Below are 13,024 nucleotides of genomic sequence, written 5' to 3'. Positions count from 1 at the left end.
TATGCTAATCGAATTCTATCTTTCAAGTTACCATTCGAGTTCTGGTTTATGTGACTAGACATCGCTTACAGTAAGTTGAGGGAAATTATTAGTACTTATTATGATTGTCATTATTTACCTTTTTGTCATTATCACCTAATTGTTTTTCTAATCGTTCAACTTTTACTCTTTGTTTAGCAACTTGGTTTGATGTAGAAGTTGATAATGATGAAGTTGGATTTGATAGATTTGATTCACCAATATTTGAATCATTCATTAAATCTTGTGTTAAATTTGCATTACTTCCAGCAGTTGAGCTCATTAGATTCGATGAATATGAATTCCCAGCAGTATAAACAGGTAGACCTGAAAAAAGATTTTTTTTACACAATTATCTATCATAATTAAATAATTCACCTGATACATTTGTTTGTGTAGGTGGCATTATCGTAACAGATGAAAATGATGATGATGGTGTTGTTCCTGTTGACGTAGATGTACCACTAAATGAAACTGACGATGATTGCATAAGGGAAGCAGATAATTCATTTAGAAGATTTTGTGCTGTAGCTAATTCTTCACGTAATTTTACACCAGCTTGACAACGTTGATAATATGTTGTTTTTGTTTTAAACAAACTATTTTCAGCATCTAACATACGTTTTACATCTGCTTTCCATTTGTCTTTAAGAAATTTCCTGGTTTTTTCAAATAAAGTACGTTGACGATTTAATACCTAAATATGGAACAATGAAAGTCAATCATGTTAAAAACAATACTTTAAAAATGAGAAAGAATACTTATATATATATTTGACAGTTTGGATTTTACGAACAAATAAATATTTAGAAAAGTCCGGAAGTATTTTTATATCAATTAAGAGAGATTTACTAGGTCAGAATTACTGACAAACGTGAGGGGGAAACATGTCAAAGAATTTACAAAAGTATAATTCTTATACAATATTTCTTTTATATTGGCAAAACCTGTAAGCGACTTTTATTTGCTGTAACATAAAGTTTAAAAGTTTTGAAATAAAACTGATACATTGGTAATTTTCATTTATTGAAGTAGAAATGTTCCAGAAGGGGTTTTGTGGAGATTGTAGTAATTTCGATAGTTGAGATCATGAGTCAATTGAAGGTAGTCCACCATGGAAAACCTGGAAGCACTGGACGTCCGTTTTATTCTGATAGGTCCTGTGTTCGAATCCTGCGAGGTGGGGTCGTGGATGCGCACTGCTGAGGAGCGTCACAATAGGACGAAACAGCACTCCAGTGCTTTCAGGTTTTCCATGTTTTTCTAGCTTCAATTGACTCATGATCTCAACTATCGAAATTAAAAATGTTTCATTTAGTTATTTAACGTTAGTTAACACGTTAATACAGAAAATGAGGTATGTTATAACTGAAAAAGAAATTCAGTCATTAAGGAACAAAGTTTGACAGAAATTGATTGTAGATATGAATGAAAGAATTTTAAATTTATGGATTTTGTAAAAAGACATTTTATCTTAGTCATCAGACTAAGCTACTAAATCATGAAGTGCCTTTCACTTTACAACGTAGCTAGTGACAATTACAATCCGAGTTCTATGTACAATGTCTAAAATAAAATTGTTTTTCATATCAGATATTGACTTGAATTATGTTATTATTTTCATCTTTTGATAGTGCTTCCTCCGAAATACTAAATCTAAGATGAAATCAATGTGAGCGTTTATTTTAATATTGAATCACGTATTTAGGAGCTTAATTGATCACTTAGTGCATAACAATAATCAACTTCACTTATGAATTATAATAAAAGACTTTTAAATAGATGTGACTGTGTTTATGCAATTCTAAGATAAAAAAAGATGTGTTTATACGCTATAATCGCAAATATAGCTAAACAGACTGGAAGCTTGAGTTCTTTCCAGAACATACTTCATATTTTAAATATTTGTGTTAAACATAGAATTGTGAGAAAAATATTTAAGGAAACTATCCCTCGTTCCCACTAATCTGACAAGCATCGGTCAGGGAATAAGGCAATAATCAAGCTAAACTATTTAGTTATACCTCAAGACCGGATGGTTTAAGAAGTATAGTAATCAACCAATGTTAAAGTTAAAAAATAACAAACAACCAGAATAGTTCAATATTTATTACTGACTAATAGTTCAAGATTGTTTCTGTAACCGCTAAATATAATATTAGATCATTTATAGTCTTTAGAAATCTGTTGAAGTAACAAATAGATGGTAATGAAAACGATGAAATATCGATAACCAGGAATATAAGGGAGATAATAACTTGAGATGATTTTATGGTTAAAATTTGAATTTACATATATAATTACGTTACATATTGTACTTGGTTCGTTGCTCGAACCAGCTTACATTTTGTTCACAATGTTAAATGTTGAAGTTTATGTTGTTGTTAATGTTTTTTAGTCTATTTCAATATCGATCAAAATTCAGTCTTGTGAATTTTACAGTGTAACACAAAATATCATTTCAAACATAATGAGTAGTTACAAATTACATGTTATTCACCAATGAAATGCAAAGCATATAAATTCGCTCAACTACAAATATAAAAATATTAGAATTACAGCGGGAATTTTTTACCAAACGTAAAAAAAATAACAGTAATGTCCAACACATAACGTAACCAGATGCCCAGTTCCAGTGAAAAACCATGAATAATGAAGTTCGACCATGTGAATGAGACAAATATCACTAATGACAATGGAGGAAGGTCGTATGATATTGTAAGTTGACTGAAATTATGATTGTGAACCACTGAATACCAACTTAGTAGTTTAAATATTAGCTGCTCATTCCAATGTCTAATTGTACTGGGTTTAATCTCTAGTGAAATTGATAATGAGTATTGCTAAAAAGTCTCATATATAAAACTTATCACTGTTCAATAATTTTTGGTTCTCAACTGTTTTTATTAGTTCAGTTCATAATTTACATTACAAAATTGTTCAGCTATTAGTTTAAGCTGATCTCATCTAATGTAAAATTACTTTAATTCAATTTTTTATGATTTAATTTATCCTTTTATTAATATTTCAATTGAATTTCAATCAATCTTCATTTTCAGATATGAATCCTATGAAAATTGCCTTGATATAATTATAACATCATAGGTTCATGTAGTTGATCAATTCCAAAAGTAAATGAAACATACAGCCTAGTTTTATTCACTAATAATCTTATATTATTCATTATATATATATATATATATATATATATATATATATATATTTATAATTGACTAATTAAAACTAAAATCTATTTTATTATTAAAATACCTTTATATATTTGTTCGCTTAAAACAATAATAATAAGCTAACAAATTGTACTGAATTATCATTCAACCAGTTATTTAATTAATAAATAAATAAACAGAATAGAATAGAACTACAATATACAAACATGTTTATTTTTATAATAAAAAAATCAAATATATTTCCTTAAAATATAAACATTGATCGATAATATTTAGAAAAAAACAATAATGAAAACGAAACCAAGAAAAAAAAACAAAAAAGTTACTTGAATGGTTCATAATATGAACTGATTTTTCTCATTGAAAATTGGCGCCAATTGAATAGTATAATAAAACAAGTGACATTTATCTAGAAAAGTTTCTTTAGTTTAATAGTCGAAACAAAAAAGCACCCCAATAATTTAATGTGTACTTATTCAAGTAAAGTTTATTTCTAATAATAAATGACATGTAGAAATTGAATTATTCCACACAACAACAAAAACCAATATCATATCTTCCAATCTTAGATTTAATATTTATACAGGTTATTAACCAAACCTTAATGTATACTACTTAGAATGTTACTACATGTAAAATGTATGGAATAATGAAAGTTTCTTTTTTTCTTTTTTTTTAAATGACTTCACTACATATTTATTGGTAAGCATTTATATTTGTGTACAGTTATTTTTTTCTTTTCTTATTTTAATAATGGAATAAATAAAACTGTAACCTAATACATAAACACATTAACCTTTAGGAAGAAAATCAAACCTGTTTTTTTCCTTTCAGTATCATTAGGATAAATAGTAATATATACATATATAGAGAAATATGCAATAGAGTATTTCAATTATACAAGCAAATTGTTCTATATATATATATATATATATATATATATATATATATATATATATATATATGTACTAAATACAAACTTATTAACAGCAATCTCACCAGCACTAACATTTGTCATTTGTTAAGAGGTTAACCTGTTCAAAAAAATCAATGACGATAACTATGTCAGATATTTAAATCTTTAGATATGTGTTTTTACATAATTCTGTCCATCTGTCTACTGAATAACTATATATATATATGCGCATAGGAACAACGATAATCGTAGCACCCATGATCTAGCTAACAATTAGACAAGCAATCATGAAAGCAAATGCACAATGCTTCTATAGATACATTATAAATTGTACTATTTCAAAATTAGCTATTATATATATACATGGATATATCTATAAACATAAACAGATTCACACATATTTACCCATACATGTTATTCAACAAAAGGGGTAAGCTATAAGACAGAATAAAATGTTTCAACAAAAATTCAAGGCAAAAGTTACGATATATATATATATATATATATATGGCGAGAGAATGTGTGGGGACGGTTAACAAATCAGTAGGTAGATAGGTATAAAAACGATAAAAGTATTTGTTTGCGATCAATATTCGGTTTGGATGTAGCAAAAGAATGAAATTGCTTAAAGTGTTATTTGTTATGCATACGAAAATATATTCATTATTATGAATTACAGTAGTAACTGTGGTTGTAGTATTAATGTTGTGAACGAGAACATAAGTGAGGACAACCAAAACTTATTTTAATACATTTCAGAATATCTTGGTAAAATCTCAGAACCAAACAGTAAATACTTCATTTGCAGCATGTCTATCAATTGTCTCAGATTCTGTTGTTCCTTCGTTTCCATACTAATCACTCACTGTTCTCGTTCTGTTCTATTCGATTTTTCTCAACCTTCTGCCTCCAGACATCCCACTTCCGATTAGTGATACATAATACTTATATCTGTCAACATCAGAAGCACACTCTACAATATCAACGTGAAATAAAATTTATCGTTCAGTGTATTTAATATAATCAGACAACATGAAATGATTATAATGTAAGATATCTTGCACAAATCCATATTTATTTATAAGATTTGAACGTTTAATTAAATTACAAATACAGGAATGTTCCATCTACATTGAAATGTTAATATAGTGATAAACTAGAAATAGACGAAGTTATTTAACCACTGTCTAAATAAATGAAAAAAATTGTCCGATACAAATTATCTTTCGGTTAAGAAAGTCGATATTTTAATCAGTATAGGGCTGTGAAGACTGTTAAATCTTGTAGAAAAACTGTGACTAATCAAAATCAACTGTATCATCTCTGAGGTGTTTTCCAACTAAAGACAATCGGAGAAGATCACGCAATACGTTAGTTGGATGAAGTTGGACGTGTACATCGTTGAATACCAGCTCCATGGTGTTGAAATTAAACATTTGCGTTTAAATCCACCTATTTTGGGGTTTGATTCGTGGGTCGTAGATGCTCACTGCTGAGGAGTCGCATACTGAAACAAAACAGTCTTTCAGTCCTTCCTAGTTCTTAATGGTTGTCTGTTTTAGATTGGCTCGTACTCTCAACAAGCTATTTCATGTCAGTTAATCGCTTTATTGCTATTTTTACCAATGTAATAAAGACTATATTACTCTCCACTATTCTGAACTTTGACTAATAACAGTCCAATGACTTACATTATCACTCATATGACATCTAGGGAGTTTTAATTTACAAATATATCATAGTTCCTCGATACAACTATGTTTCATACCACAGAACTGTGCAAGAAAATGACTATATTTTCACTTTTTTCATCAGTGAGTTAAAACAAACGTTTTTGGTTCATAAAATATAAGGATAATGACAATTTCTGTTTATTGTAAAGCTTTTCTAACCTAGTTTACCTAAAAGAAATGTTAGCTATGTCTTAATTAAGACGATGTAAAACAACACCAACTAAGAAAATTACTGAAACTAATTAGAGCACAAACGTGATAAACATTTGGATGGATTAATATACATATGACTGGATCATGCTCATCTATATGCCTTACTTTTAAGGTTATTATTTTGTTCATCTAACCTACAAATCTTTCAATTAGTTCTCAAACATGATATCACATATAATTATTTCTGGATAATAGTTATTACATTGTATCAACTTTCGGCTAAATCCATCCCACTTTATCAATTATTACAACTGACTATTTGATTTCTTTCATTTTACTTATATGTTAAACTTATTCTCGCTGGTATAATATGACGTCATGTATCTTCCAGTTTTGTAAGAAGCTTGTAAGACCTGATTAGTTTAGTTAATATCGCTTTTCCGATTAGTAATATATATATACAATCCTTTAAATAGCTGTTCATATTTATCCATAGATCATATAAGAATGTACATAAGTTATTGGAAGAAATAGTATTATTATCAACTATATGTGGATGTCATTTCCATCAACTTGGACTAATGAAACCTAGGAGATTATAACAAAGCAAATCAGTATATAATGTTTTAACTAATGTAAGATTTTAATTATGAAAATCGAATTGTTATGAAATAATAATCATCATCCTTATTCAACTTCTAATCTATCGCAAGAAACTTTGTTTAATTCATTAAAACAAAACATATAGAAATACAAAGACAATTATATTACTAATTAGTGCACTTATCATTAAATTAATTATTAATAACTATACAATTTGAAATGTGAACAGTGGAGCTAATCCATGTCGGGTAGAAACAAGTATCTACCTGAGTACAATGGAAGATGGTCGCGCATTTTCGTGGATTATTTGAGATTAGACATTAACACTGTTGGATTCCGAATCAGCAGTGTACTGGTTAAACGCTAGCGCTCAAGACTGAATTCTCTGGGTTCGAATCCCGCGAGCGGGATCATGGACGCGCACTACTGAGGAGTCCCATGATAGCACGAAACAACCGTCCAGTGCTTCCAGGTTTTCATTGGTGGTCTAACATCAATCGATCAATGATCTCAATCAATACTTTGAAATGTAATGAAAAACAAAGTATAAAACTTAAAGGATTAATTTTGCAGTAAAACAGAAATGGAAACATGATTCATTAGGAAAAATACATTCTAAAAATTTGATCTTTAATAATTAACCACAGAATATTTGTTATCTGGTATATTGTTAGTTAAAATAAAACATAAATAAATTGCCAAAAGCCAGTTTTCAATCGATTCTACTATCATTTACTATTTTACTATTTTTTTAGTTTCAAATTAAAAAAATAATAATTTACATTTGCATTTTTAGTTGATTAACCTATTGTACATAAACTGATTGTAATTCACGATAAGGAATAAATTGTATTTCTAGTTTGCTGTAAACTGTTTAGGTGAAAAACTTTTAAAGAAACTTTGTGTTTGGTAATACGTTAGTAGCTTCATAGTGTAAGGATAAATAATTAGTTTGTGTTATTATTCGCGCTTTTTACAGGAGGGCTGGATGTTTTAGTGGATGGTACTATGTCAAGCCGACATAGGTTATTCTAGTTTCTGGATAGACCAATTTATTCATTCTTCTCAAGCCACATGCTGATTATGTTGATTATTTGTTTATCAATCCTGTTTTTATATGATCGAATGTGTGTTAATTGCTTGCCCCATTCATTACGTGTTTGTAACTTATTTTTGGTTTGAATTTAGATATTGAGTCACGCTCGATCAAATAAAGTTGGTTCACTTGCCTTCTCCGCTGCGCAACACTTCGTTTCTTTGATTGTCTGTTCGGGTCAATGTGTGTATGAAATATACGTATCCAAAACTCATTTTCGTATCTGGCTTATTTCATCCCATCATTTCCTAACGTAAATTAGTCGATAAAAATATACGAGGGTTGGCGGTATGTATATCTCGACAACAATCATCATACAATTTAACTGAATTCAGATATTAAGCCACAAAATTGTACGTCATTGTTTAAAATAACACTTTTGGATAAGTTAAATCATGATTAATTGAATAACATGAATATATGATTACGTTCTATTCCGTAAATTTTCATTTAACTTTAGTCAAAAGGTTTTTTATTTAATCTAATACATAGGATTTTAATTGCTATAAATTAACAGGAAACAGTTGCTGAGTTGATAAATATTCAAACTCGATTCTATGAAAAAAAACTATTTCGGTTAATATTGTTAATATATCTGAGCTATACTTAACTAATGGCAACGATTTAAAAGGGGCACTTCGTAATAAATCTAACTTGATTAAATAAGCAACAAAAAAAGTCTTGATATGTTAACCGTTGGACGCTTATGGTACATTCAATTTATTAGTATCTAAAGATCATTAAATGTAGAAAAATTAACCAAAAGCAAGATTTAAGCTTTATCAAAAAGTAGCAGGAGCATATAAACGAGTTAGAAATGATTTGCTAATGTTAACAAGAAAAGTTAATTTATTGCTATTGTTATTAAAATATTTATTCCCTATTCGTCACGTAAGATAAAATCATCAAGGAAATAACCAATTGAGTGAAAGGTTTGCAGAAAAATAAAATTTTTGGTCGAAATGTACCATTAATTTAAGTCTTTTACTTTTGATAACTAAGCACACGTACTGTTGACTCCATCTAATTTAATCTAAATGCTAATCTATTAAATGTAACGACACAATTACTTCCTAGAATTGAAAACAAGATACGATGAAAGTTCATTTAGGGATATCGAAAGATTTTTTTGATGAAAGAGGTAACTGTCTATGTGAATTAAATATAGAAAATTCATTGACCCCACTACTTTGTATTCAAAAATAACACTTTGTAGATTGTTAAATAAATCACAAAACATAGTATATTAATTAGATGAGTTCATCAATAAAAACACTTGATTATCATTGAAATTAGACAGTTGTTGAACTACATCACACAACAATAAACAGATTTGAATATTTGCCATTGAGCATTTTATCAACTAAGTCCATAGAAATTCGCTAGCTATGACCTTTAACTAAAATTCTCTTTTTTTGTTTAGGAGAGAATTGAAAGCTCCCTTTCAAAACCTGTTAACTTATTAGTTTTTATTACGATCCGGAGATTAATTTATTATTGTTTGGCTTTAGCCGGAACATTTTCCTATTTCAAGACAATATTATACATTTCAGGCAAATAGGTAACATAATTCTGTTCAATGTAGCTGTTGATAAAGCTTAGAGACTAGCAAAGAAATTGAATAATAATAAAAGCACTTTTAGTATGATCTCTTATCAGTTGAAATTCTGAAGTCTTGCTAAAAGATTAGTTCTTCATTACCTTACTGTCAATCAAAAATAATATAAGAGAGTGATTTGTTCACTTCATTTATGTACATACTCTCACTACATTTAAAAAAAATAGTAAACAAAACTAGTCAGGTTGGTTGGTGATTTTATGAAACTTTATCCGATTTCTAGGTTTCTATACATAGTGCATATGCCTACCTACCATTCATGAAGGTGTACAATGCTAGACAGTATTATTATAGCACAATAGGAGACTAATCAGAATAATAAAAAAATCAGTCTATGTGGCCATGGACTGTTTGTCTCAGGTTTATAGGTATATGTAGCCCACCAAAGCAACGCTTTCAAATCAGTAAAAACAATAATACTATGATGAATAAATGTAACTTTAGATACAAATTAAATCTTGTAAGATACCCTCTGTACAATACTGATTTCATGATTTAAAAAATATGCATCATACTTACCTCTAAAAGTTCTCTGCATCGTTTGGAATTATTCGCTTCAATTTCTTTACAATGTTCAATCATCTAAAATATATTTACCAAAATATTTATACATTTATTATATATTTCATAATAAAACCAAAATACATTCATAATGGAAAGAAAATGTTTAACTAGTTACTTTGTTACCATATAGTACATTGATTCCATCAAACGAATTTTAATGTCTATAGCGGATACTTCACATTTCACTTCAATAATTCTAATCGGTATTTCATCGAATTCAAAAGGTATTATAATTAACTCTTGAGAAAATTTACATTCTTTAATTTATTATTAAGTATTGTGTCACAGACATCTTATTCAATAATTTTATGTTAAATGAAAAATTTAAGAGAATCAAATTTCAACTTTAAGTTTAATTACAATTCTGTTTTTCATAATACTAAAACATGAGTTATCCAATCCCATTAGTTGATAATCTCCAGACTAATAAGTCTTGCTAATTGAACGCTATATTCGGTTCCTAAGTTATTCTCGTAACCCCCAAGCTAGAACTACACAGAGATCTGAACACGACAGAAAAGGCGTTAAATATGCGAGAAGCACTTTACTCCAAAGGTTCGTTTTAGTACAGAAAATATTGGGTTTTTACAGTATTTTAGATGTCGTTGGGTTTCCCGAAGATTCTGGAATGCTACTAAACATAGTAGCAGTATAGTAATCATCCAATCAGGAAATCTACATGTGATTTTTCATTTTCTTGATGTTTCCGGCTAAAACTTCAAATGAACGTTGGTTGGATGAAATGTTTCTTAGTGTTTTCTGAGTATCTCTTGTATTTTGCGAGAAGTTTTATGGATCACCCCAACACAGACAATGATAAAACCACTCTATGATCTACCTTTAGGATTTTCAGAAGAGGTTTTATGAAGGTTTTAGAAATTTCAATAGTTGAAATCATGAATCATGAAGCTAGACCACTATGGAAAACCTGGAAACACTGGACGGCCGTTTCGTCCTAAAATGAGACTCCTCAGATGGGCTGGTCGAAGTTAGACAGTAACACCGTTGGATGCTGGCCGGCTCAGTAGTCTAGCGGTTAAGCGCTCACGCTAGAGACTGATAGGTCCTAGGTTCGAATCTCGCGAGGCGGGGTCGTGGATGAGCACTGCTGAGAAGTCCCATACAAGGACGAAACGGCCGTCCAATGCTTCTGGGTTTTCCATGATAGTTTAGCTTCAATTGATTCATGATTTCAACTATTGAAATTACTTTAAAATTTTATAACTTTCTAAATTTTTTTAAAAACTTTTGAAACGATAAGGAACGGTATGGAAGCTAAATTAAATATTAAATAGTTTTTTTTCCTTTTTTCATTATCAATGCGTTGATTCTCTTTATATTAAAAAACTATTTTAAACTAAAAATATCGGACATACATTATGTCTATATGAAACGCTTAACGATCTATCTATATCAGGATGAGAGTTTGTGGAAATGGTAGTAATTTTATAGTTGAATTCATGAATTGTGGATTAGTTGGAGTTGGACATTAGCACCGTTGGATGCCGGTCCAATGATGTAAAGGTTAAGCGTTTGTGTGGGAGACAAAAGGTGTTGCGTTGGAATCTCGCCTGTGAAATCATGAATGCGCACTAATGAGTAGCCCCATACTGGAACAAAACAGCCTCCTATTGCTTTTAGGTTTTCCATAGTGGTTTAACTTAAATCGATCTAATTATATATATATATATATATATATATATATATAAGGCCATCTCCGATGGGGAGTGAAATTCAAAATCATGAACTCAAGAGAATTCACCTAATTTTCACGATGAAAACATGTACTATGTAATACAAATTAACCTTCAGACTAATATTATATTTTATTACAACCATGCTATATTCTTATCAACTAACAGATATCTTCATGAAGTGAGTACTAATGATACTTTCCAGAATATTACAAAAGGCTATTCAATAAAACCACTTACCCTGGAGAGTTCAACATTATCATTACAGAAAAATATTTAATACAAATAGTAATAAAACATTTCCAAAACTTACCATTCGACATAAATTGAGTGTTTGTTTTTTATATGGTGCACCATTCTGAAGTAAAATCAGATTAATCAAATTATTGATATGAAAAACTTATAAAAAAATTATAATTTTTTAAAAGCTACTACTTTGGTTAATAAGAAATACTTTCAACAAACTCATCATACATAGTTGTTTTTGTTTAGGTTAACAACTTTAACGTCAGTTCTGCGCACATAAATCATTAAACCTGAGAGAGCTGAGAAGTTATGAGTTTTCAGTAATCAATGTATCATTTGATCAGTTAATCCAAATTCATAAATTCAAACTTGTATGCATCAGTTTCATTGATTTTTATCATTGTTCAGTTGACTAACTAGTGACTACAATCTTTCAAGGTATAAATCCATATCAGTGTTCGGATAAGTTAACTTTACTGGCTATCATAAGTAAGAACTCACTAAACCATCAACGATTTCATCCAATTACTCTTCAATATTTTCAGTTTGGAGTTGTGGAGATTATTAAATGTCATTGAAATCATGAAGGGATCAATTTTAGACCACTATTGAAAACCCAGAGGCATTAGACGGCCATTACCCCCTAGTAAATGATTCCTCAACAGTGCACACCCACGATCCCGCACGCGGGGTTCGAACTCAACATCCTTGGTCTCGCGCGAGAACACTTGACCACTAGACCACTGGACCCACATCCAACGATATCAATGTCTAACTTCAGTCAGTCCACGATGTCGTCCGACCAGTGAATTTCAACTGTGTTACGTGTGAGGCAGTTACCAACCGAAGACAATGAAAGATGGTCATGTGACATCGTGGATTGGTTGAAGTTAGACATTAACACCGGTGAATACCGGTTCAATGATCAGGGTTAAAGCGTTCGTGCGCGAGACCGAAAGTACCGGGTTTGAAGCCCGCATATGGGATTGTGGATGGAGGAGGAGGAGAGAGAGAGGATGAGCACTCCAGTATTCTCTACTGTTTAGTTCATTTACCTGTTCATCAATCAGTTAGTCATTAACGAATATATTACATCTCATAATAAAATATTTAAAATAAGAAATCATTTATATAACTAACGGCACGATCAGCATGGAATTCAGTGTTAAATTGAAGTTAATAATATGATTTCGAA

General features: G+C 29.9%; 1 protein-coding gene across 1 annotated transcript in view; it reads right to left on the bottom strand.

Moving 5' to 3' along the window:
- ARHGAP29 (Rho GTPase-activating protein 29) overlaps window positions 1–13,024 on the bottom strand; it is a 75,765-nt gene that overhangs the window by 45,963 nt on the left and 16,778 nt on the right. Inside the window, exons 5-8 of the mRNA XM_051210304.1 lie at window positions 11,897–11,941; window positions 9,845–9,907; window positions 397–715; window positions 119–345 (exon numbers count right to left, since the gene is read on the bottom strand). Of these exons, the coding sequence (XP_051070289.1) occupies window positions 119–345; window positions 397–715; window positions 9,845–9,907; window positions 11,897–11,941 (654 nt within the window). The remainder of the gene's footprint in view (window positions 1–118; window positions 346–396; window positions 716–9,844; window positions 9,908–11,896; window positions 11,942–13,024) is intronic.

This window comes from Schistosoma haematobium, chromosome ZW, assembly GCF_000699445.3.
Source record: "Schistosoma haematobium chromosome ZW, whole genome shotgun sequence".
In the NCBI taxonomy this organism is placed as follows: Eukaryota; Metazoa; Platyhelminthes; class Trematoda; order Strigeidida; family Schistosomatidae; genus Schistosoma; species Schistosoma haematobium.
The sequence above is the reverse complement of the archived record's forward strand: the minus strand, read 5'-3'. Positions and strand labels throughout refer to the sequence as shown.